The sequence below is a fragment of the Podarcis pityusensis genome, assembly GCF_964106645.2.
Source record: "Podarcis pityusensis genome assembly, chromosome: 2".
In the NCBI taxonomy this organism is placed as follows: Eukaryota; Metazoa; Chordata; class Lepidosauria; order Squamata; family Lacertidae; genus Podarcis; species Podarcis pityusensis.
The window spans coordinates 68,086,426-68,111,977 of NC_138029.1; the positions used below are offsets into that span (position 1 = coordinate 68,086,426).

A 25,552-nucleotide genomic window follows, 5' to 3' on the forward strand; every position below is an offset into this window, starting at 1 on the left:
TACCTCACCCTTAGTTTGATGCATGCATAATTAACATGGCATGAATTTTATCCAAATAAAAATGGTCTCAAGAGAAACATGCCAGAGGGTCCTGGATTCAAATCCAGGCCATCTTGGGTAGCCTTGAGCAAGTTTCTCCCTCCCAGCCAAAGACCCTTGGTAGAAAAATTAAATAATACAGATCCACTACATGGGACTGTCCAGAAGATAGATCACTTTGATTTCAATGCACTTGAGCACACTCAACTATGGGTTGGATGTGTTCAACTCTGTGTTCACCATCTAGAGGCAACTGGTTGAAAGTCATTTGCAGTTCTCCATCAATATTTTGGGGAGCAGCATGAAATATATTTAGAATTTGAATTTGTACAGATTGGTAGCATGACAAGGCAGCTAAAACGTATTTGTTTAAAAACAGTGAAAAACATTTTTACCAGTAATGCCATCTGCTAAAGTATAGGAGGACCTTAGATGTATACTGTACGAGTGCTACTGTTGTTTCTATTTACGTATTAAGATTATTGCTTTGGCTAAGATTTCATACAAGATTTTGAGGTTTCTAAAAATGTCTGCCTAGTCACTTGTCTGCCTTCTGGGAAATCTGGTCCTACTGCCTGCTCAAAAAGGGGAGTGAAGAACGGAAAGAAGCCCTTTCCATCCATTACACAGCATCAAGCTTTGCACCTCAAAAAATGAGCTAACGAAAGGAATCTTACAACACTACAGTCAAGGAATTGCTACATACACACTCAACTAACTTTGATATGTCTACGTTGGACTTGCATTTCACTCATAAAGCCATGCATGCATTAAAAACTCAAGAAAGCTTCTCACTTTTTTTTTAATAGCTTAACTCATGGTGCTGGGCTTACAGCTAATAAAAGCAGTTTAAAAATATCGTCCCACGCCCTCCAAGGAATCAAATGCTCTGATTAAATCAGAGCATGGATAAAATTAAAATTGCTTCTCAATTACACACTTCCTGATGGTACATGCACACACCCCACCACATAAGCAAACTTTAACCAATATTCCACATGTCTCGGTGGGAGGGGGATATTTTCTAGAAATTTACAAATAATTCATAGTTCAATGAGCACAATGAAACCTGCCATTCTCTCCCTTTCTCCTTGGAGAGGAGATTATTAGCAGCAGGAGGAAAGGAGGTATGTTGACTGTTTTCCTCCTTTTTAACAAAAGGGAAGGCATGGATGTAAAAATAAGGTTAACAGGTTCCAGGGTTTTAACTGGAAGTTTCAGGATTTTAGTCCCTTCTCACATCTGCAGGATAAATGAAATCTCAGGATGAGTTCTGGCTTAACCTCCATTGCATGTCCATTAGTCTCCATGCCAGGCACAACCAGGTCTTCTCCTGACCCACCAAGTGCCGTCACCACCCCACCACCCCACTTTTATTAGCTCCTCATTAAACCCATTACTAAAGCACCAATTCAGCACTTTCAACTCCATGCCTCTGGAGGAATAAAGCCTTCCAGTTGCCTCCATCTTTTTGTTGACAGTGAAGAACTCCAAATGCTATCATGGCAGGCTGCATTATCAACAAGATAATCTATCCATTCACTCTTCACTCCATGGTGGGCTAGTATCTTCAGGGATAGTTTTAAATTTTAAGTATCACCCTGAAATTTTATCCCCCCCGTATCCAAAACAAAACGGTGTCTTCCTTCTTCAATGCAAGCAGGCAACTGATTGGGGGGGGGGGGGAATTCAGTATGAAAATAGAGACGCCTCCTTCCTACCCTCTCTCAGAGCCACTTATTAACAAGATTGATGCTGACCAATAAGACAATGCAATAAATAAACGGAGGCAGGAAGAAGCTAGAAATCACTGAAATAAAAATTTGGTACAAAAGACATGGTTTTTAACAATGGGTATGAAAATTATATATTTGGTACTGAACTGGGAAAACAGTCAGCGAATTCTGTAGTAAAATAGTAGAATAGGGAGCCCAGATGTCTCAATCTGGAAGAAGCTGCAGGGTTTCTTGAAAACCAGGATGACGACAGACAAACTCTCCTCTTTTGCATCCCAACTATGAGCCAATTCACATGGCCATTTAGGGCAAAACTAGACATGCAGCTATATTTTGTAATAAAATCTAATCTAATCTGCATCTCAGTGAAGTTGGATAATATGTGATGTAATAACATAAAGCTGTGTTTGTAGAGGACAGCCTTTCAACAAAAGGAAAAATGCTTAGTGAAAGGACTTCTTATCAGCCACTGCTGCAAAAGAGGAATTGTTTGGACATATTGTCCACAGAAGATTGTTTAGGAAACCTTTCCCAAGGGCTTGGTGTTAACTGGGACATCTTTGAAAAAGACTTGATGGTCAAAATGGATCTATACCAGTTGTTTGGTAGTTTTATGATTCATTGTCCTATTTTTGTTCTTTGAAGGACTCTTTGAAGCATTTGTGGGTCTTATTCTTGACTGTGTCTAAGGGAGACTTTAAGCCTTTCCTCTTCACCTTTGTGGTGACCCCAACAAAAATGACCTCCCAGCTGCTACTCGCATAACCAAATGAAGGCTTTCCTTCTTTTGCATATTGCAGCTTCAGGAAGAACAGGGCAGGGTGGAGGGCACAGCAAGACGGAAACCTACAATCCCACTGAGGGCCCTCCTGCAGCTGCTATTCAATGTGCAAATTACTTGCATTCAGATAATTAACACCATGTCTAATTTGACCCTAGTTAACATTTTTGACATGGTTATTGGTCTTGGGATAGCAGCTCAAAACATCCTGATCCGACACACCATCTAGAGCAGTGATGGCCAAACTCGGCCCTCCAGCTATTTTGGGACTGCAATTCCCACCATCCCTGACCACTGGTCCTGTTAGCTAGGGATGGTGGGAGTTGTAGTCCAACAACAGCTGGAGGTCTGAGTTTGGCCATTACTGATCTAGAGCAGTGGTTCATAACCCCTACCATATGCAACCCATGGGTCCACATTTACTTGGCATGGTGACTTGTCAGTTTATTTTCACATGATTTTTGGACCTTTAGGTCCTTGGTGGCCATTGGTTTTGTGCATTTTAGCTGCAAGTTTGTCTATTAGTTACTTGAGATATTCAAGCAAAAATGAAAAAGCTTTGGATACCCACCCCGCTTGTGGGCCATGAACGACAAGTTGGGGAAATACTGCTCTAGATGAGACCCTAGAGGACTCTCTCTTCTCAGAAGTATGTCCACATCACATCAAAATTTATTTATTTATTATATTTATCAGCAGCTCTGCAACACAATGTTCTTTGAGCGGTGAACAAATAAGGCAACAGCTTAACAAGATCATAGGATCCAATCAAATAAACACTAAAAGCCAATAACCTAGGCAGTGCAGAGCAACTCTAAACTTTCACACTGACAGAAAAATGCAAGAGCAATCTCTTAAGCAGAGATGGTTCTACCATCTGGCAGAATGAGGCAGGCAGCTCAGTCAGTAGGTTTCGGAGGGCAGCCGAGGCAGCCTCTGCACCCAGCTGTTCTTCCTGAGCTCCCAGCTATTCCCTCCTGCTGAAAAGCAGAGCTGTGTGCCAAAAGGTACAACTCCTATACAGTCCAAAGTTACTGGTGGCTGAATCTCCATTGATGCTAGCCAGCAAAACCTCTTAAAGCAGGGTATTTGGGGAGGGGGTAAGATGGGGACAAAACTGAGCTATCCAAGGATCCACTGGGTTTTTAAGTCAGTCTAGCTACTGGCAAGTTGTTTGTTTGTTTGTTTGTTATTGCTGCTGCTACTGCTACTATTAATTTATTATTGACCTTCTAAACCATGGGTAGGAAAACTAAGGCCTGGGGGCCGGATCCAGCCCAATCGCCTTCTAAATCCGGTCTGCGGATGGTCTGGGAATCAGCATGTTTTTACATGAGTAGAATGTGTCCTTTTATTTAAAATGTATCTCTGGGTTATTTGTGGGGCATAGGAATTCGTTCATTCCCACCCCCTTCAAAATACAGTCCAGCCCCCCACAAGGTCTGAGGGAGAGTGGACCGGCCCCCTGCTGAAAAAGTTTGCTAACCCCTGTCCTAAACACCCACCTCAAGGAAATCTACACATAAAATAATTAAAAAACACGAAAACAACGAACAAGAAAACAAGATTTAAACCCTAGCAAGTGGGCATTTGTAATCAAAACCCATTTATCATCTGGGAAAGCCTGTTGGAACAAAAATGTCTTCAACTCTTTCTAAAAAGTGCAGATTATGGGCCCTTGTCATAGCTCAACAGGAATGATGCTCCACTGATGTGGAAGTTGTGCAGGGGTGTCTTACCCATAGACGTTAGTGGCGCGGGGCACCAGATTTTGGAGGGCGCCACAGGCTGAGTATCCGGGAAGGAGAGTCAGGGCATGCTCCCTTCCCCACTCTGGGGCAGCCCGCCCCTCTCCTCTCAGCCACCCATTGGGGTGCACTGAATCCGGCTCAGGGAAGCCCCTTTGCCCCCCCCCCGGGCTGTCTGGATGCCTGACGGGTGCGATCGGGGACGGGCACGGGGGGGGCCCGTCTCTGGTCTCGTCACTGCCTGCGTGCCTCCCTGCAGAGTCTGCGAGCGGAGCAGGGACGCGCCCTGTGTGATCCTGGCACTGAGCGAAGATGGCACAGCCAGCAACCACCTGATCTGCTTGCTGGCCCTCCTGTGGCGCAGACTTCCCCAGACGGGGGTAGGTAAGGGGCTCCGGGCACTTAGAGGGAGGCTTCGCAGGAAGCCATCTGGGCTACGATCCAGGCACCTCTTACTTAAACAAGCCGGACTGAAGTCCCCCCCCCCCACTTAAAAAAGGTCAACAACTCTGGGAAACGGGGGGGGGGGGCAGAGAGATATTTGCACCATGGCACTGGATATGCTTAAGATGGCCCTCAAGTTGTGTGTGTGTGTTTGTGTGTGTGTGTGTGTGTGTGTGCGCAGGGGTGGGGTAGGGCTGATCCAGTTCTGTTCGCTGCACCAGCCTGGAATTGGCACAGCAAAAACTGCAGACTTTTAACGTCCCCCTCTCTCACTGGAAACAGTGTTGGGGCTCCAGACACAGCAGTTTTGCAGCAGCTGTTCTAAGTCTTGTTGCTGCCTGCTTGGGATTAGGACTGCACCATTACTCCCAGTTCACAAATCAAACAATGAAGTAAAATAGCATCTGTAAGAATGAAACTATTTGTCACACACGAGATCAACAGAAACAAAAGCAAATAACGTAATTTTTTTCCTATAGAATGCCAACGAGGTTTCCCCTATGCTTCTGAATGCAAAGCATTCTATACCATATAAAGTATGTGAAGAGACAAAAAAGTTGTTGTTGTTGTTGTTGTTGTTACTACTACTACTACTACTACTACAATGTTGTGTTTGTGGTTTGGTTTTCTCTCATTTCTCCAGCCACTAAAGGTAGAGGGGAATTTCCTCCCTTCAAATGGTGACAATAAAATGATTACCCGGGCCTCAGTTTAGCATAATGGTTCAGAAATGCTCATAGCATATTGCAGACTTAAAGTGGAAATTATTAGGTAGCTGTTCTTTGTTATAATAATGATCACTCCACAAATAAAAGCTCTTCTCCCAAAGGTACTGCAAGGCACAAAATGCTAATTCTGAAGATTATGTGCTCGCTTTTATTAAATATTACTATGCCCTGTTCTGTTTGAGGGCTTCACTGCTCTGATTGTTTTATGAGTGCCATGTTAATGTCATCCCCATCTCGCTAGCAGCAGGCACACATTTTAGCTTTTGCAGGAGAATTGATCAAAGGCCACGTGCTGTGGGAATTGCTGAGAAAACACGGACAAGCGGTAAAAATCTAACTGATTAATTGGTTTAAATTTCATTTCAGGGTGTTGAACTTTGGCTTGGGACTCTAATACTACACTAAGAGTCAGGGCCTAATTACCAGATTTCCAATTTGCCTCAGCACAATGGCGCAGACAGAGGAAAATGAATACTAAAAATAATTATAATGGGGAGGGGGGAACCTTTTCTGCTCTGCACTTATTTAACCGCTAATGCTCTGTGTGGGCAAACAGTTTTACTGGGGAAGCCTCCAGCAGCGCCTGCTGGGCCACCAGGGTATCTAATCACACAAATAAATTAAGAAGCTAGTGGCAGCGTCAAAGATTCTGATTTGCCAGATCGAAGGGACAGTGATGCACATGCCCACCAACACGCAGTGGCCCCATCACCCCCATTCATTAGTAGCTAGAATTCATATAAGCAATGTGCCTGGCTTCCACTCTCAAAGAGAAACAATCTATTACATTGATAAAACACACATACACACAGGGAGCGGAATACTGTGCTTACTTTGGAGTTTATGGGTGGGCCTTGAGAATAAGGGTTAATTGAACTCAGAAGTTCAGGCTTACTGAGGCGAATTAGTGCCATGTACAGCTATCAGCAAGGTCCTGCCGTTGGTCTTGTAATCTATTTGTGCTGTGATTAATACACAGTCCGTGCTGGACTCAGGAAGAAAGACCCAACCCCTAGCCCTCTTCTCTAATATTCATCATGAAACATTGGCTTAGCTTCCATATTCCATAAGGGGAGGCTCCAGCAACGATAGACATCGTCAGAATTGAGCTATGAGCATATATGCATTTGATAACGTCTGAAAAGTGCAAATGCAATCTAACTGCACAGAATCAGTTCAACGAATTAAAGCAAGACGCAGCCGAGAAGCAACATCTTTAAAATGTAAAGCAACAATTACGGGAGAGACAAACAATTCTGATTAAATAAATTTGGACTGGGTTTAAAATGGTCCTAGGGGAAAATATTTGTCCAAAGATCTTCAAGCAAACCAATTAACAGACTACATCAAACAGTCCTTAGAGCAATGGAAATGGAAATTCACAATCAGGTTAGCTCTCTGTACAACTGGGCCTCAGGGCTTAATACAGCCTATAGTCAATATAGTATTGAGTCTACAGTGATTATCCTTGAGAAGGGTGGCTAGATGCTATGGCAATAGAACCAAGGGCTCACTCACCCAGTTTTGAAGATCAAGTTCTCTTGTTGCCTAGCCACCCGTCCATTCCTACTGCACTCACAAAAAAATCTCTTTAAAATAAAGTTCATGCAGCTAGGTTCCTGTCCCCTGTGCAAGAACAACGGTTCACATCCCACAGGAACAAAAAGACAGCATATTCCAGTAATGCTAAATAAGCATGAGGGCTGCACTTTCAGCAAAACACTAAACACTTTGAGAGGTCAAAACAAATACATAAAACAAAGCTGTTTTAAATCAAATCAAGTCATTGGTCCATCAAGATTAATACTATAGTGGTACCTCGGTTTATGAACTTAATCTGTTCTGGAAGTCTGTTCTTAAATCAAATCCGTTCTTAAACCAAGGCACGCTTTCCCTAATGAGGCCTCCCGCCGCCGCTGCCCTTCCACCATTCGGCTTCCGTTCATAGACTGAGGTAAAGTTCTCAAACCGGGACACTACTTCCGGTTTTGTGGAGTTTGTAAACCGAATCATTCATAAACAGGACTGTTCTTAAACCGAGGTACCACTGTATATATCCTAACTGTCTGCAACTTTCTAGGACTCCTGGTATTGCCTAGTTGTAGCCCTGGGATTCTTCCTCTAAATCTCCCAGAATGTGTAACTCTCCTTGAAAATAATTGTGATTTATATATACATCATCATCATCATCATCATGATTGGATGAGAAATTCAATTTAATTTAAATCAAATTTAAATCTGAGTCTATCACATTCCAAAATATGTGAATCAAAACACAGCTATCCTTTTAAATTCATATTTATCCAAATTTAGCAATGTAGTTCTCCAACAAAACAAGGTTTACAAAAATCCATATATTCGGGCAAATCACTTGCAAAAGTGTGTACATTAGTCAAAATGGCATATAAAAATGTGTTTATTAGGAGAAATTTGTACTAAAATGCTGATGAATTTCTATGAAGAAAGAAAGAAAAAAATCAATCATTAATTGCTGCAAAATGTAGAGAATGGAAATTAAGATTGGAAAAATTAGAAACTGAGAGAACTGAAGTTGACAGTTCTTTTCAACCCTTATAATAGCAATAATAGTGGGGTGTTTCCCCCAGGTGGCCCAATGAGGTCACCTTTATCTCTGCTTCATTTTCTAGTTTCTAGTCATTGCTAATATTATATTCATGTGAAAACCCACTCCTAATGAATCAAGTAAGCAGAATGCTGCTTAGATGTGAAATATGACATTTTAGAGAAACGTACCTCAAAGTGGTAACTTTTTTTTCTAAATAGTGTGAAAATAAATTATATGGCTTTACTGTAGAATTTTATTTGTCCATTTATGGTCGTCAATTTAACTGCCAAATAATATTTTTTTAAGTTCTGTATTTGTAAACAGCACAAGGGGGGAAACTGCTTTGTGTCATCCCCTAGTTAAGTGCTTAAATATATACTTATTGATTTTGTTTTCGTCTTCAGCCAGTCACTATGCCTAGAAGAAACAAGGGCAGAGATTTTGTAACAGTGCTTCTGCTTGACACTTACTGAGGCACAGAGTATCATTTGCTGTATTTTGAAGAAGGTATGCTATGTGCAGATACCATGGGAGCCTAAAATGGTAACAGTGCAGGACTGGCTGTTGATTGATGCTGGAGACCACGTGTCCTTGCAGACAAACAGGGGTGTGCTGCCGCCCTTATGTCCTGCAAGAGATGTTTCATTAGATGGGCCTGATCCAGCAGGAATTTTCTTATGTTCTGGTGGTAAACTTCCAACTGGCTGGCCAGAAGTTTGGCTGTTGCTTGCTTTCATTTAGTCTAGCAAAAGACCCTTCAATATTTCTGAAACATTTTTTGGGTGTGGGGGGAAGAAGAGATAGCAAGCTCAAATTCATTTCACCCTGAAGTCACAGACTGTGGAAGAGCTTGAGTTCAGCTGCCCTCTTAACCCAGTTCCAACAAAAATTATCCTTTTGTGGCAAACAGGGATGGGAATCTGGTATTCTTGTTGTTGCTGAGCTACAGTTCCCCTCCTGGTGGACACAAAAGTCCACCTATATCTGGAGGGCCACAAGCTTTCTATCTCTGCCTTAAAGGAATGTGAGGAGGGGACTTGAGGAGGTGCATCCTTGAAGCACAGTTCTTTCCTTTCCCTTGTCCTGAGGGTTCAAAAATGGAATTCTTTCCTATCACCCACACAGCTAAAAGTTGGTTACATATATACTCCAAGGAACCCCAATTACTAGACTTCTGAAAATGGGAAAGTTGTGTACTTCTCCCTCTTAAAAGAAAAAGCAAACTGAAAGGGTTGCATTCAACGCATCAGTGTAGAGTTCCACTTCTTCTCCGCCCACAAAAAAGTCTGCTTTAGAAGACACCCCCCTCAATCTTCTGGAGCGGATTTTGAGGGGACAGGGGAGGGAGTTCTGTTGTGCACGCAGAAGTCTGTTACATGAGCAGAGCCAGAGTATCCTCAAATAATTAAGGCCTTTCTGCATTTTCCACAAAGTTGACAGTTGGTATACATGTAGTATGAGACATCCCTATTTCTACAGGAATGTGAGAACATGTTTTTACTAGAGGTTTGCCAAAATGGGATTTTAAACTTCATTTTTTAAACTTTCATATGTGGTTGAAAAGCACCTCCATTTTTCAGGATGCCTTCACGTGCCTCTTCAACAATTTGTCCTTTCCACTCCACCCAACAAAGCCCAGGGCATTAAAAGGAACTGTGAAAAAGACCTCACTGTGTTGAAGACCCCCAGGAGCCTGTCCCTGAGGCACAGATCAGGGAAACTCATCACACTGGAAAGCAAAATAGCTTGTGTAATGCAGGAGGTTCTGAAGTTCCCACCTGCCTGAACTAAAATGTAAGCAGAGACACTTTACATACTCTCTGTAAGCTTAGAGAAACCCAGGGAGCATATGAAGATTTAATGCCCAAACCTTTGTTTGGTTTGATTGAAGAATACACTCACTTCGCACATACACATTTTGTTGTTGTTGTTTAGTCATCTTAGTCGTGTTCGACTCTCCGTGACCCCATGAACCAGAGCATGCCTTGGAAACTCTCACTTTCTTCTCAAAGCTTCTCCTTTTTAATGTCCATGGAGTTTTCTTGGCAAAATACTGGAGTGGGTTGCCAGTTCCTTCTCCAGGTGGATCACGTTTAGTCTAAACTCTCGGCTATGACCTGTCTGTCTTGAGTTTCTTGGAGTTATTCAAGCCCCTTCACCATGACAAGGCAGTGATCCACACATGTCTCTTAGCATTTCTCCATTGGGTTAGCCTCCTAATATGCAATACAGTACTATGCAGTGCTTTTCTTCTAAGGAAAAGAGGTGGCGGGACTGTGTACTCTGCAGAAAAACAACAGCACTAGTCCTATTGCAGAATGTATTCAGAAGTTCCACTGAAATTGGTTATATTTACTCCCAGGTATTACAGCCTAACTGATCTAAATACTAATGTGGCATTAATATATACTCCACTTATCTTCTTGAGAAACCGTATCTTCTTGAGAAATACTGCTGTTTGATGCATTTCCACTCAAACCAGCTTCCATCTGATTTGAAAATGCAAGCCACTTTCACTTCAGTTAAGCTGAGGTGTGTCCATTTGAGACAGCTGTTGTGCACATATAGATGGCAGCTTCCAGGAATAGGGGAGGAGGGAGATTTGCAGCCATGGGGAATCCAAACAGGTAATGTGCATTGGACAAAGACATTCCCACCCCCACTTCCTCTGGTGTGCACAGCAACGTGCAAATGAAACTGGAAACACAGTAGAAAAAGCGAACTCACTGCACGTTCAGCTGCTAATGTGTACATAGCCCAATATGGACTATAATTCTGCAGAGCAATTAAAAGGCGAACTTTGCGCTACTTATTCCCTACCAGTTCTACTAGAGTCAATGGAACCACTGCAGAAGAGGAAAACTTTTAATGGATTTCCTATTATTATGCTAGTAATTATGCTTAAATTACTGTTTTAAATTATGTCCATTACTTATAAAGACAAGACCTAGGGAGAAATCCTCACAGGGGGTCTAGGTTATGGGGAGAGGGGGACTGTGAACTGTTGGTGAAAGGGAGAAAGAAAAGCAAGAGAAGTAGAAGGCAAGAGAGGCAAAAGGAAATACAGCTTAAATACCCAATAAAACATTTTGCTGCAAGTCTGTAATTTAATTGTTTAATTGTTTACTGAGCTGGGACAAAGACAGCGAGTGCTTAAGCACTATGGGGGATCCAAAGCCTTTGTCTGTAGACAGATGATTACTGGGATCAGAGATGTGGAGACCACTTCGTTCCACTGTAGAAAAGCTTCAGTGGAATCTGCCAGAATGTCTGGACAGGATCCAGAATGCAGGAGGTCTTTCCTGGACTGTGAAACAGAGGCTGCAACAGCTATTTGCCCCCACTGTCAGAGGCAGAAGTCCTTCTGAATACCTGGTGCTAGAAACCACTGGAGGAAAGTGCTCTTGTGCCCAGGTTCTGCTTGTGGGTTTACCACAGTGATCTGGTTGGCCACTGTTAGTCCAACAGGATGCTGGACTAGATGGGTCATTGGCAAGACCCAGCAGGCTCTCCTTATCCTTATAAATCAGGATGGGATTTACTGACCTGCACAATGTGCACAAACACTCTCAGCATCTGTAGTGTTAGTGATAGAGACATGCACTTGGTCACATTACTTCAGTGGTCAAAGTGGGATGCTTTAATAAAATCTATTGGATGGGGTGGGTGAGTGGGATGCTTTTGAAGAGGACTTAAAACCAGTCTACTTATTTTAAAGCAGGAATGAGGAAACCTGGCCGTTCAGATGTTGTTGGACTAAAGCTCTGACCATCTGGGACTGATGGGATTTTGAATTCAACAGCATCTGGATGGCCAAATGTACCCAGTTCCCTTTATTAAATGGATTTTAAACTCTTCTGGGATGCTACATAGATAAACAGTCACTTGACCCAAGCCAGAGCTCTTTGGGGAACTGAGGCAGGCAGATCCTGAAGATCCAAACCTGGGAGAAGCCCTGGAAGAAGAGAAAACCCTAAGCACTGGAAAAGCCATGGGGAAATAGAAAATTGTCTATCCAGATGCATGACTGCTTCTGCCATACATTCTTCTTGCCTCTCCCAGCTTCACAAACACATCTGGCCTGGCCAAGGCTGGAAGATGGAAATGGTGCCTATTCCATTGAAAATAAATGGCATCCCAGCCTACCCTACCCTGAGAACCCCAGGTTTTGACCTCATTTACAGTAACTCTATTCATTTCATGGTAATGATTGATAACAGATTGTAATTATTTAAAGTATGAATGTACTAATTCAAGCTTGTTAGTAAATTGTTTACGCAGTTATAAATATGGTGAATAGACCGCAGGCTAAATTGAATGTGGCCTAATTTCAAATGAAACTATCCCACTTCCTCACTCGCCCCACACTGCGTGTTGTGTTAGGCATATTTTCAAAATCATGCTAATGAAATTACATCAGCTGCACAGAGGTTTTGCATCAGCACTGCAGGAAGAACTGAAACGGAAGTCTATAGGTTAGAACTCCAAACCTTAGACAAGTGTAAAATGGCCAATAAATAAAACTATATAAATAAGGAATCATTAATTATTTACAGTTGATTGCTACACTTGTTGTAATCAAGAAATATACTTGCTCTCATACCGTGACAACATTTATCAATTCTCCTACTTTTGGATAAATTCTGCTTTTTTGGACACTGCAGGAAGATAATAGTCAAATTAAAGAAACCCTTAAAAAATGAGGAAATTGTTGGGAAACAACAGACTGTAATTTGGTTTCTACAAATAAAAACTCACGATGTCCTTGTGCTCTTATTCTTGTTTTGATTTCTTTTCTAAAAAAAGAGGATATCATTTAATGCAATTTTCCAGAGCCTGGGAATCATAAAATCAAACATGAACAAGTCTACTGGAAAATCTGTGACGTTAATCTTGGCCTACGTTGTATTTTTAACAAGCACTGAATTTGTGTGCTGGATAATCCAGATGGCCATAGAGGAATCATCTTGATAGGATTAAGCCTTTGTGGTGAACTCTGCTCCATCTGTTCTCAGAGGTTTGCCTCTGCCTGTCGGAATATAAATTTGCAGCCTCTGTGTGTCTTGCAGCATAAGTAACAGTGGCGCTTTGCAAATACACACACACACATGCATGCGTGCGCACACACACAAACCCTTGAGCGCTTATTAGTAATGTGCAATAAAGGTAGCTTGGAGTTTACTGCCAAAGAAACATATTGGATTTATTATTCATCTGAAGAACAAAGTGTGCAGTACCTAAATTTGAACAAAAAAGGATGTTTGTTGTTGTTCAGGGACTTGTTCAATTCATTAAACCATAATACTACCATAAATTCACAGATGAAGGTATGACTGCACATGAAGCAGGGAGATGCTTAATCTTTGAAAACTATTATACGTTGCTAGAATGCAGGATACAGTTTTGCTTTGACACGCTGACTGTTAAATATTCCAAATCTGTAAAACCCAAACAGCAATGGTTGCAGTTATTTCTGTCTCAACCCAGCTACAGATCAGGGTGGGGAAAGATGATTGGAATAACACAGAAAAGGAACCTGGGTCTGTACTTTCTGGTTCTGTCATGATCTATCTATTGACACCACTGGCTTCTTGCACCGATGGCTGCTGCCTTCCATATGCAGCAAGGATAAATGTTCTAGTGCTGTGCCAAAATCTGTCCTCCAATGCAAAATAAAGCTTCCATTTCTCCTGGCTCTTCCACAGGGCACTTTGGAGTTTCTTAAGAATTCTGGTGTGATTTCCAGTGAAGTCATCTTGTTAGCACAAGGACTTCCACCTGCGCAATGTGACTTTGTCTTTGCCCCTACATCCCCAAATCTGTTTTTGAGGCTGGGGCAGACTCAGGGTGGGCACAGGAAGAGGAGAGGGAGAGGAAGTCCCATTGCACAGGCAGAAGTCCCTGCGCTAATGGGATGACTCCACTGGATACAACCCTAGGCATAAAGAAAGTCAAGCTTTCTGTATTGCTTTTATGGTTGTGGGTGGCTACTCTTTCCATTGGAAGTGAGAGCTGGACCATAAAGAAGGCTGATCGCCAAAGAATTGATGCTTTTGAATTATGGTGCTGGAGGAGACTCTTGAGAGTCCCATGGACTGCAAGAAGATCAAACCTATCCATTCTGAAGGAAATCAGCCCTGAGTGCTCACTGGAAGGACAGATCCTGAAGCTGAGCCTCCAGTACTTGGGCCACCTCATGAGAAGAGAAGACTCCCTGGAAAAGACCCTGATGTTGGGAAAGGTGGAGGGCACAAGGAGAAGGGGACGACAGAGGACGAGATGGTTGGGCAGTGTTCTCGAAGCTACCAGCATGAGTCTGACCAAACTGCGGGAGGCAGTGGAAGACAGGAGTGCCTGGCGTGCTCTGGTCCATGGGGTCACAAAGAGTTGGACACGACTAAATGACTGAACAACAACAACACTCTTTCCATTAAACATTTTTTCCATCACTCTGCAGCCTCCCTGGTTGCTTGCACTTCCTAATTTAGAAAAAAATGAGGTAAGAGTTACCCCATGATGTCTTGCCCTGAGCTATGTGAAGTAAAGGAAGACAGGGAGGCTGCCTACCAAACACCAGAAATCCGGGCACTCACTTATTTTGGTTTTAAAGGAAGCATTCTCTGCATTCATTTCTTTTAAAGTAAGAAAAACTCTTCACCTTTTTTTTTTTCCGAAAAAAGGAAAGAAATAAAGCTGTGAGGTCCACAGCAAGACCCCTTCTCATGCTTACAGAAAAGCCCAGCTGATGACATGAGGATATGGGCACTGAGAAAGTCTGCAGAATTACTGAAATTATAAAACGAAAGAAAAGGCACCCACAAACACAGCTTGACCACCCTGAAAGGAAGGCAGCTGCAACAAAAACCATGTACCTTACCTATGAGAATTTTAATACACAAACACAAAACTTCCCTTTGATAATTTTCAAATAAAATGTATTTTCCAAGTAAGTGATGGTTAATGGTGTGCAGGGGAAAATGTGGGAAAATTTTTCATATATTCAATGTCCACAATGATTAAAAAAAAACCTTGAAAGGTTTTGAGCCAATGCAGAGACATACTATGGTGAAATGTCACATAATTCCAGAATCTGTTCCCAAAGACGCATGTAGGAGATCTGACTATTCTTTAAAATAATAGTCCTGGTTTGCAATTTCAGTGCAGCCTTGATATTCTAAGTCATATTTCTGAAAGTTTATACAGTAGAGTTGCAACTTACGCACGTTGAACTTGCGCACATTCAGCTTTATGCGCTGGGCTGCTTAAAAAAATAATAATGGGGTGGAAAGGGAGGAGGCTTTGGCAATTCCACCTGCCACTGAAACCAACTTTGGCTTTATGTACTATCCCTAGAACACCCCCCCCCCCACCTAAATTGCAGGTCTGGTGTAAAAGGTTTAAGGCAAATGAATCATTATTTCATAGCCTGTTCTAATAATTAGTATCTATTTCAGAGTCTATTCCAGAACTTGGTGAACACAGGAAATGTTAATGCACAAGTCCAAACAGAGGATAACTTTTGCTGCTGCTGATAATCCTCCTCTGTCTCCTAGCCATAGCATTAGTTCATTAAAAAATGGTGTATTGGAACCAGCGTGGTATAGCAGATAGAGTGCTGGACAAGGACCCGGAAGACCAGTGTTCAAATCTCCACTCAGTCATGAAGCGCACTTGGTAACCTTGGGCCAGCTGCTCATGCTCAGCCTCACAAACCTCACAGGGTTGTTGTATGAATAAAATGGGGGAAACAAGATCTATGTATGCCACCCTGAGCTCACTGGAGGAAAGGTGCAATATAAATGTCATAAACAAACAAATATTGTAAATAGGTTCTTCTGTGAAACTTAACTGATAAAATAAATATATATGGCTTCAACGCATCATATAACTGAACCAAATACCCAATAGTCAGATGTATCCTTGATCCTATTTTGGTCAGACCCTGGGAATTACATGGGGACATAGGAACATGCCTTATCAGACCATAGGTTCATCTAGCACAGTGCTTTCTACACTGAACGACAGCAGATCTCCAGGGTTTCCGAAAGAGATCTCGCCAAGCCCTATTGAACCTGGAACCTTCTGCATGCAAATTAGATGCTCTGCCGCTGAGCTAGAGCTTAGGAACAGGAAAAATGTTCAAAACTTGCAGTATTTAAAATGGACCAATAGAATGGCCCAGGGCGGATTTACTATGAAATTAATGAAACTTAAGCGTCAGGGCCCCAATCCCAGAGAGGCTCCAGAAGTGACTTTAGTTCACATTTTTTCATTTTTTGGGGGGGGTCTATTAGACCCAATTTGAGCCACATGAATCAAAAACTGTAAGGCATAGGAAAATTTTATTCACACCAGCAACTTTGACATATGAGATAATCCAGTACAGCAATTTAAATCAAAATCTGAGATGTAATTTTTTTAAAAAATATGGTGATCTGTCGTGGAACAATCCCATTGAAGAAGATAACAAACCTCATTACTGGTTGCAAAGGGGTCCCCATAACAGTTCATTATTATTATTATTATTATTATTATTATTATTATTATTATTACTATTATTATTATTTATTGAATTTATATACCGCCCTATACCCGGAGGCTTCAAGCTTCAGGGCCCCCAAAATGTACTTCCGCCACTGGAATGACGCATCTAATTTGCCATACCTGTAAGATGCGTACTTTTACCATATGAAAAATGTACACAGGCCGGCTTGGCTATCCCACCACCCACCACCCTACTGCCTTTTTGGCTTCTGCTATTTGTTGAGACTGATATAGAATCAAAGCAGTTGCCAAAGAGATCCAGTAACTGCACAGGGTAGAGGAGGAAAGTGAGAAGGAAAAAAGCACAGCCCTGGCCCTTAAAAAAAAAAAAGGAAGAGAGAGCCATTTAAACTGCTTGTCAGTTGTCAGCTTGACAAGGCCACTTGAATATATTCGGGAGTATTTGCATAAATGCTCACGGTGAGTTCACCATGGCTGCTAGCGCTAATGGTACATAAAGTAATTTAGTCACTTCTCTTAGGCATCCTGTCAGAGTGATGAGCACCTCCTCTTTGCCTTGTTGCATATTAGATCATTAGATAATAAAGTGTTAGAGCATGCAAGCCGACAGGGTCCCTAGCACTATAATTTTGAGGCTACTGCATTATGCCGTGGAGGGGGAGAAAAAGAGACAAACCAATTGTGCAATTGGCTTTAAATTCAAATAAATACAACCTGCAGGCTGGGAAATTACTTTGAAGCGAGGCTATTGAGCTTGCTGATAAAACTTTGCACACGTCTACAGTGAAACCTGGCCCCCACTGAACGAAGCAGGATTTCACCTGAACGTCACTGCTTTGTTATCTGGTGGAAATGCAAGATTTGAGCTATCTTCTCAACATGTGCTGGAGCAGCACTAACATCTTTATTTTACACTAAGGGAACTGTGAGCTCACTTATTTTGTGCTTCCTACTGCCACCTTGCCTGCTTTTGCAAATCTGATGCACGGCCCATTTCCTTGTTCTTTCCTTGCCTGACAATTTCCTCCCAGCTTACTTAGGGCTGATACACGTGTCACAGCCCCAACATGGAGAATGCTTCAAAAGAGCCTCCAGGTGACTATAATATTTGTAGTGTGCTCAGCAGCTGTGGGTTGCTTTCTTAGCCACTAGAAAGCTTGCCACGAGTCATTGGGCCAGGCTGGAGGAGGTAGTCTGTGATATCTGTTGCCTTTGATAACACAGGGCCAGTACCACCATTCCTTTGCAATGAGGGATGTTGGAGGATTCCAATGAAAACAGAAGCAGGAGTGGAAATTGTCAGTGGTCAGTTATTTGTCCCCTGTTCAAAATGGAAATCAATCCAGTGAGTTCTATCCATTTATCCTGTTGGCGTTCCTTTCAATCTGCAAATGATACAGAATGGATTACACACACACACCCAAATTTGAACTACATTTTCTTTGCATTGAAATTAATGGAGTGGAATAACATAGTGACAATGTAATTACCTAATTTACATTATTAATTGCACAAACTACATCGGCTGCATAATTTGACCACAGCAGACAGCAAGGCAGAAGACGAACTGCAAAGGAACAGAAACAGAGCTGCAAGTGACCAAATACAAGGTGAAATGGAAAACAATGTCTGCTTATATCTTGCAGCCATTTGAAAATCCAGGGCGCTGCTTGCCTGATAGCACTGGGGTCTACTATGGGGTCATGAGCTACAGATAATTACCCTCGCTGTGGTTAAAGATGCCACATGGCAAGCTTTTTAGCAGTGATAACCAGCGGTACCAAGCGCCCATTGAAACTGACAGGGGGAAAGGTAGGAAGACCAACAGGAGGTGAAGCCAGAGCCAGTGACTGGCAGAGCAGCTCTCTGAACTGGTTGTGAGAAAGAAGGCGGGAAGATGAAGGCTGGTTGAAGGCAGACTAAGGCTGCCTCCACTGTGTTCCTAACTGTCTTAATTCCACCCAGATGTTTATATTCATCTATATACTCTTCTAGTCAGTGCTTAATTTATATAAAAAGAGAGAGTTAATCAGGCTCACGTTTTGCTAAGACATTGCAATCTCATCCCCCTAGTTACAGACGACTGAACTGTGGTTATCAGAGATTCAGACCAAGGGGTGAGATAGTGGCTACAATGCTGACACCAGCGAAGAGGTTGCAGCTCATTCTTTTCCAGAATTCCTCTGAAGTGTCGCATCATTTTACTGCTGAGGTCCCTCTAGTTCAGGAAAAGATAAGCCATGATCACGCCTATACTATGTAGTAGTCTATAGCATGTCAGAAGATACGCACACATTTTACGACTGTCAAAACGCAGCCCATGGTGGTTTTACAACCTCGTTCGCTGCCTTGGCTGTTTGAAGTCAACCTCAGCAATGAGGAAATTAAATTCTGCCTGAACAGATTACGAAGTGAGGATACCCACAGAAGAATTTCTGGGAGCTGTGAATAGAGCAGCCTAGAGGGATACAGTCAAAGGACAAACTGCATTCTAGCAAGTAATCACTGTAGGTAATAACTGCTTTGGTGCATAGTTGTCAAAATATTACTCAAAGGAGGTAATAGCACCAGGCTAACAAAGCAACTCCTAACACCACTTCACAGTGCAGCCTTAATATAAAACTGTCAAATACAAGAGTGGTGGTGCAGCATAAGTGCATTTAAAAAGTTGTTTTATGCATTTTAACTTATCTCATTAATAAGATTTTACTGTAAACTGGCATATAATTTTCATAGATAGATTAATACAAGTGTGTGTGTGTGTGTGTGTGTGTGTGTGTGTATATACAGGAAAAGAATCCACCCCTCCCCAGAAAGCAAAAAGATCACTCTAGTTAAACTCATATACTTATGGAATTTATTTACAACTGATATGATCTCTTTCACCCTTAAAGAAAAAAAAGTACTACAGTGACTTGTTAATATGGCATACAAAACTTCAGTGGCAGGCCTAAGTCTCTACACATTTCACATCCACCTCTGTTGGGGCTGGGTGGGTAGGGTGCTAAAGACATTATTTCATCTGGCAAATTCTGCATCGTAACCACTTTCCTTCAAATGTCTTTCGGTCTGGGTTTTTTTTGGGGTTTTTTGGTGGGGGGGTTTCCTTATAAAGCTACAACCCTGGAGGTCAATATTGATTTTGGGTACATTGGTTTCTCTGTAAACATCTTAATGTATCTAAATAAGCTTTGAAATAATCAAGCAGAATTTCTTCCTCTCTCTAAAAAAAGAAGAAAAAAACCTATTAACTGAGTAAACCATAATAACAATGGCAAGCCACTGATTACTGTGGTTTACCCTGCTTGTACCACACAATGCTGCTTAGCCTTTGCCAGCTATTACTTTTTAAATATAGAAACATTTAGTTGAGTAACGTATTTATTTATTTATTTATGTTTTATCAAGAACTTGGTGGATGTAAAAGCATGATTTTGATTACACTGAGATAAACCACTGAGAGTAACTTTCCTTTTTACTGACTGACAAGTGGACTATAAATGGAAAAAAGGCTGGATAACCCCAAAGCATACCAGATTTCTGACACATGAAATCGTTGGAACCAAACTGGGAGGGCAAAAAGAGTCCTTTAGGACAGCTTTGGGTCTTCAGATGTTGTTGGACTACAACTCCAATCATCCCTGACTACTGGTCCTGTTAGCTAGGGATTATGGAAGTTGCAGTCCAACAATATCTTGGAACCAAAGGTTGAGAAAGGCTGCTCTAGAAGGTGACACCTTGTATGATTGGCTCAGTACTATATAGGAAACAGTAACAAAGATAGGCCTAATTGTAAAACATGTCTGCCTACTCTTCAAGCTATGTAATAATAATAATAAATGTAATAATAAACTAGTAACACACATTGCACCAGAAACACTCTTCTACACAAGACTATATTTGGAAAGAGATCCACAACATCCTGTGGTTATGAGAACAGGATTCCCTGTCCTGAATCTTAAATCTGTGGACCATTTCTGGATATTAGATTTTGTTGGTGACCTCTCATCATCCATGACCATTGGCCATGCTGGCTGCAGCTAATGGGGCTAACAACATATGGAGAGACAAAGGCTTCCCAATGCTGGCATAAAGGCTCTGGGTGAATGGCCAGAGGGGCTGCCACCACCCTCCACAACATCTGGTGTCCAGGGCAGCCAGCTCACTTTGCTTAATTGTTGAGCCAGCTCTGAAGTGAGCTACTTCTCCAGCACAATGGTCTCTTAAAAAGGTGAGCATTCCCCAATGACTTCCAAACTGTTTCAAATAAGTAAATGGGAAACATTTGGAGAGTGGCTCTAGAAACATTAATTCCAGTTTTAGAAGATAATAGTAGAACTACAGAATTTGGTGTTGACTGTCATGAGCTGAACTGTCAAGAAAACTGCTATAATAAAGTACGATTTCCTTTGCTTTCCCCAAAACATTACCTCATCTCATGGGGTGGAAGTATGGGAAATATTTAGAGCAGATAGTTGTGCTCTAAGTGTGAGAACAGGAATATTTCCAAGCTTGAAGGAATCTAGCGCTGTCTTAGTAACTGGCAGGTATTCATGTGGCCTCCTTGTAGGGGGAAAATATCTCCTTAAAAAATAAAAAAGCAGGCTTTGAAGGACTATGGTTTATGTTAGGACACTTCAAGGATGAATGAATAAATATCCTTTGTATAGCTTTGCGTCTTGCTAATTAATAAAATAACAGTTTGCACATTCCAAAGTAAAATCAGGCAAAAATTATGACAGTGGTTTGTTTATTAAATTAGGTTGTTGGCAGGGATGGAAAAAATCTATAGTATGAGTTATAGCCTAAAAAGTTAAAGCTAAATAAATACAGATGTAAGTTATGTTTACATAATAAGAAACACTGCAGAGCTAAGAATTTTAGGTTAGAAAGTGCAAACTTGTGGACCTGATTCATTATGCATTTTCTGCATAACTACATTTACTCACGTAAGTTGTTCCAGTAATTCTGAATGTATGCAAAGGAAAATGGTAGGGTGTGATGATATCACACTCAAATATTGAGGTGAGAGAATTTCTGTTGAGTATTGATTTATCTAATGATGGGAAAACACATTTTCACTCTGCAGCTTTTTCCATGGTATTTAGCTTCCTTGACCGTCCATGAAAACTGGATTAGATATAAGGCATGAGAAGACTTCACACACACACACACACACACACACACACAAACACTGAATGGGAATTGTGAGGAATCAGCCCCCTAGACACATACCAAAATCTGGCTGAACCTTCCCCTGTGGCTTCACTAACACCACAATCCTATGCACGTTTTGTCAGAATGAAGCCAACTATATACAGTGGGGTTTACTCCAAGGCAGGTGTACACAGAATCACAGCCTACCTATGTGAAGTTAGGAATGAGATAGTGAAGTAAGCCACACACAAGTAGGCAGATTCCGATATACCTTGTTTGTGCCCACTACCAGCTCTTATAATTACAGTTTACACACTTTGTTTTATGACTAAGGTGGCAACAACTCACAATGATTAATTAATTTGCAATGATTAATATATATAGCAGGGATGGGGATGTTGAAGCACGTCCAGATGTTGACATGCTGCAACACCTGGAGGACCACAGTTTCCCCAGGCATCATACATTGTATAGTTGCTTTTAGTTTTTCGGTTCTAACTATTTTTAAATGATTGGTTTTTTTCATTGCTTATTTTATTTATTCTCAGCAGCCCAGGGAAGTTAGTTAACTACCAGCAACAGACATCCCTAGACCTTCAGTGACTGGAAGAACAACTTGCTCCCATAAGAGACTGCATGTCTCATCATTTGAGCCTCTTGCTAGCATCCCACTTCTGTCAGGGACTAGGGCTTTTGTTTTGTTTTTAGTGTGTGTGTGTGTGTGTGTGTGTGTGTTTTAAAAAAAAGGTTTATTATATATTTCAAAATGAAATAAAAAATCAAGAACAGTTGCAAACAACTTGACTGCATTTGCGTTATTCATCCATACGAGCATTCAGGATATTATGAATGAAAGGAAAATACATTGTCACGCCATACATACAAATAGCATACAAGAATATACTCTAATCAAGGAGCTTTCTCCAAAGACCACCATGAGAATCCTTGCCTGCTGCTCCTGTCTCATGTAAGATATAAACAGTTGCCGTGCCATGTTAAAAATCGAGGGGCTTGTCCTTCCTTTAGCCATGTAGATTTGGCATGTTAGCTTTTCTGCCAGTGCCACTGACCAAACCCAAACGTTTCAATTGTTAGGCCTTTAGCCATTTGTAGCATCTGGCATCTTCCAGGTGAGCCACTACAAGCAAAGACTAGATTCGAGGTCACTATGGACAGGTGGCCCAAGGCTATGGATTGGCTTCCCAGTAAAGAACATCTGCCACACACACCCATGTCTTTTTCAAGGGACAGGTATAACATTTCTGTTTCAGGGCTCTTGAGGTGTGCAGGTGATGAGTACTTTATGTTTATTGACTTATGTGGTTTTGACACGCTGGTAAGAATTTATTGGCCATGTTTTGCATTTTTTTAAGGTCTTGCCTTATGGATTGTTAGCTATGTTGGTTTCCTTTTAAGGAAGAATGACAGGACAGATGTGTTTCAAATAAATAAATAAAATTTTATTTTCTCATTTTATAGATGCCAGAATCAGGGTGATAAATGGTCATTTGACCAAGGCTATGATGAAAGTCTGAATTTTTAGATTCAGTTTTAAATGAATATCCAGGTAGCTACAAGAAAGTACTCTATGTCCTAATCTGGCTCTCAGTTATAGGAGGGATGTGTAGATATAGTAACATATGATTTTGTTCTGAAGATTGGTTTACTGAAACCGGACCTTGGCTCTTTTTTGAGTCTGGCAACATAATCCTCAAACAAATCAAGTGAGGGCTTCTGTGGGTGTCTGGAAACAACCTAAGACTCTGTCCATGGGACAAAGAGGAGAAAACTACCCCATCTCTTAATCTTGCCCTAAATCACAGTATGTAAAATATAACGCAAGGAAACCAATTTTGGATTATGCTCCAATTTTTTATTTTAAAAAAGCAGACCATTTTGTTCAGTTCTGCTTCTTGAAACACAAGACCCGATTCATACAACCATGTGACCATTGTAACTGTCATGTGATAGCTACAATGTGCCACAGTAAGCGAATCAGTTATTTAAGAATTTGCAAAGAGTGCACCGGTCTCCCATGTGCCTCACAGCTGGGAAACTCCAAGAGCCTAAAGAGCTTCCTCTGCATCAAAGAAGAGAATTGGGCTTTCTTGGGCATATAGAACACTCTGTGCACAATTTAATTCTCTACATATCCTGCCCATGGCCTTTTCAAACGCACTAACAATATCCATACATTTGATGGGAAGAGCTTGCCCACAGTAAGCATTTGAGCCAAAACTCACTGCATGAACTGATTTTGCTGGAATTACCCAAATGCTTAAAAACTATGCACCAGTATTGAGCAAAGTATTCCTTGGGGAAAAAGAGAGAAGACACTGACCCTCTCATCCTATGATCTCGCTAAGACAGCCAGTAATGGAAGAAAAGGGGGGACCCCCCACACAACCCGAGAGACCCACAGTTAAAGAAGCAACGTCAACCAACAAAAAATGCCTACCATGTTCCAGATAAGAAGGCGTACCTTCCGAAGGATCAAGCCTTCGAGCCCTCCGACCATGTTTGGAGTTGTTGTGCACAAACATGTTATCCGACACTGCCAAGACATGACCATCCACATTGACTGTTGTAGATACCACAACCTGTGAGTGGGACAACAATATAAGGAAACACTTTAATACAATTTAAAATGAGATGAGCGCAGAGTATAATAAACCCAGAATCTTAAATAACAGCTGGGAGCTGCAGAAAATTGCACAGCTATTTCACATAATAACTAGTGCTTAGACTGTACGACTCTAACAAGAGGTGCTATTGATGAGTGGGTCTTTGGCATCATAGGCTTTTGATGTCGCTTTAAGTCAAATTGCACAGCTTGTAGCTGTATGGCGAAACGTACACTGTTAACCATCATTCTAACAAGAGCACTTTATTAACTTTTTTTTTTTTAAAGAGCTGACTGAATTTTACCCCACACCATTCTTCAGCATATATGCCAGAAGAGATAAAGCTGCTGTCATTGCAAATGAAAATGTATTTTAAAAAAGAAAAGCAAGTGTGGTCTGCAAAAGTTGGGATGAGAGCAACTGTATTCATTATGCTGTTACATTTGTAGCTGCCAGGGGTGTTTGCGCTCCAAAATTCTCCGGAACAGGGTATGTGTGTCAAAGGCATTTCAGAGCTGAAATGAATAGTGCTTTTCAAATCCAAGTAGACCTTTTCCTTAGCAAATAATCAAGTTTGAATTCACACACTTGGCAAACTTTGACTTGTCTCAATTCACTTAAACAACTAAAAATGGAGATACCATGTTGCTGTAATGTGCAGGGCACTTAGAATCATAGAATCATAGAATCATAGAGTTGGAAGAGACCACAAGGGCCATCGAGTCCAACCCCCTGCCAAGCAGGAAACACCATCAGAGCACTCCTGACATATGGTTGTCAAGCCTCTGCTTAAAGACCTCCAAAGAAGGAGACTCCACCACACTCCTTGGCAGCAAATTCCACTGTCGAACAGCTCTTACTGTCAGGAAGTTCTTCCTAATGTTTAGGTGGAATCTTCTTTCTTGTAGTTTGGATCCATTGCTCCGTGTCCGCTTCTCTGGAGCAGCAGAAAACAACCTTTCTCCCTCCTCTATGTGACATCCTTTTATATATTTGAACATGGCTATCATATCACCCCTTAACCTCCTCTTCTCCAGGCTAACTATTAAGTCACAGATTCTAGTGAATTCAAAAGGATGGCTTGCAAGCACACAGCTGCTCAACTGACATACTTCTCAACAAATTTAAAACACGTTTCCAGTTTTCATCAGAACCCATTAAACAACATAAGTAAGTGAGATTCTTTATGGAGACTCATTATGAAGGTTCAGTCTCCTATCAAAA

General features: G+C 41.5%; 1 protein-coding gene across 5 annotated transcripts in view; it reads right to left on the reverse strand.

The window, feature by feature from the left end:
• Positions 1-25,552, reverse strand: part of EBF1 (EBF transcription factor 1) — a 397,040-nt gene that overhangs the window by 99,119 nt on the left and 272,369 nt on the right. For 3 of the 5 annotated variants that reach the window (XM_080989399.1, XM_080989395.1, XM_080989398.1), the window contains exon 8: positions 24,187-24,304. In XM_080989399.1, coding sequence (XP_080845525.1) covers positions 24,187-24,304 — 118 coding nt within the window. Of the gene's footprint in view, positions 1-24,162; positions 24,305-25,552 lie in introns of all 5 variants that reach the window. The other 2 variants (XM_080989397.1, XM_080989396.1) reach the window with 1 other exon arrangement.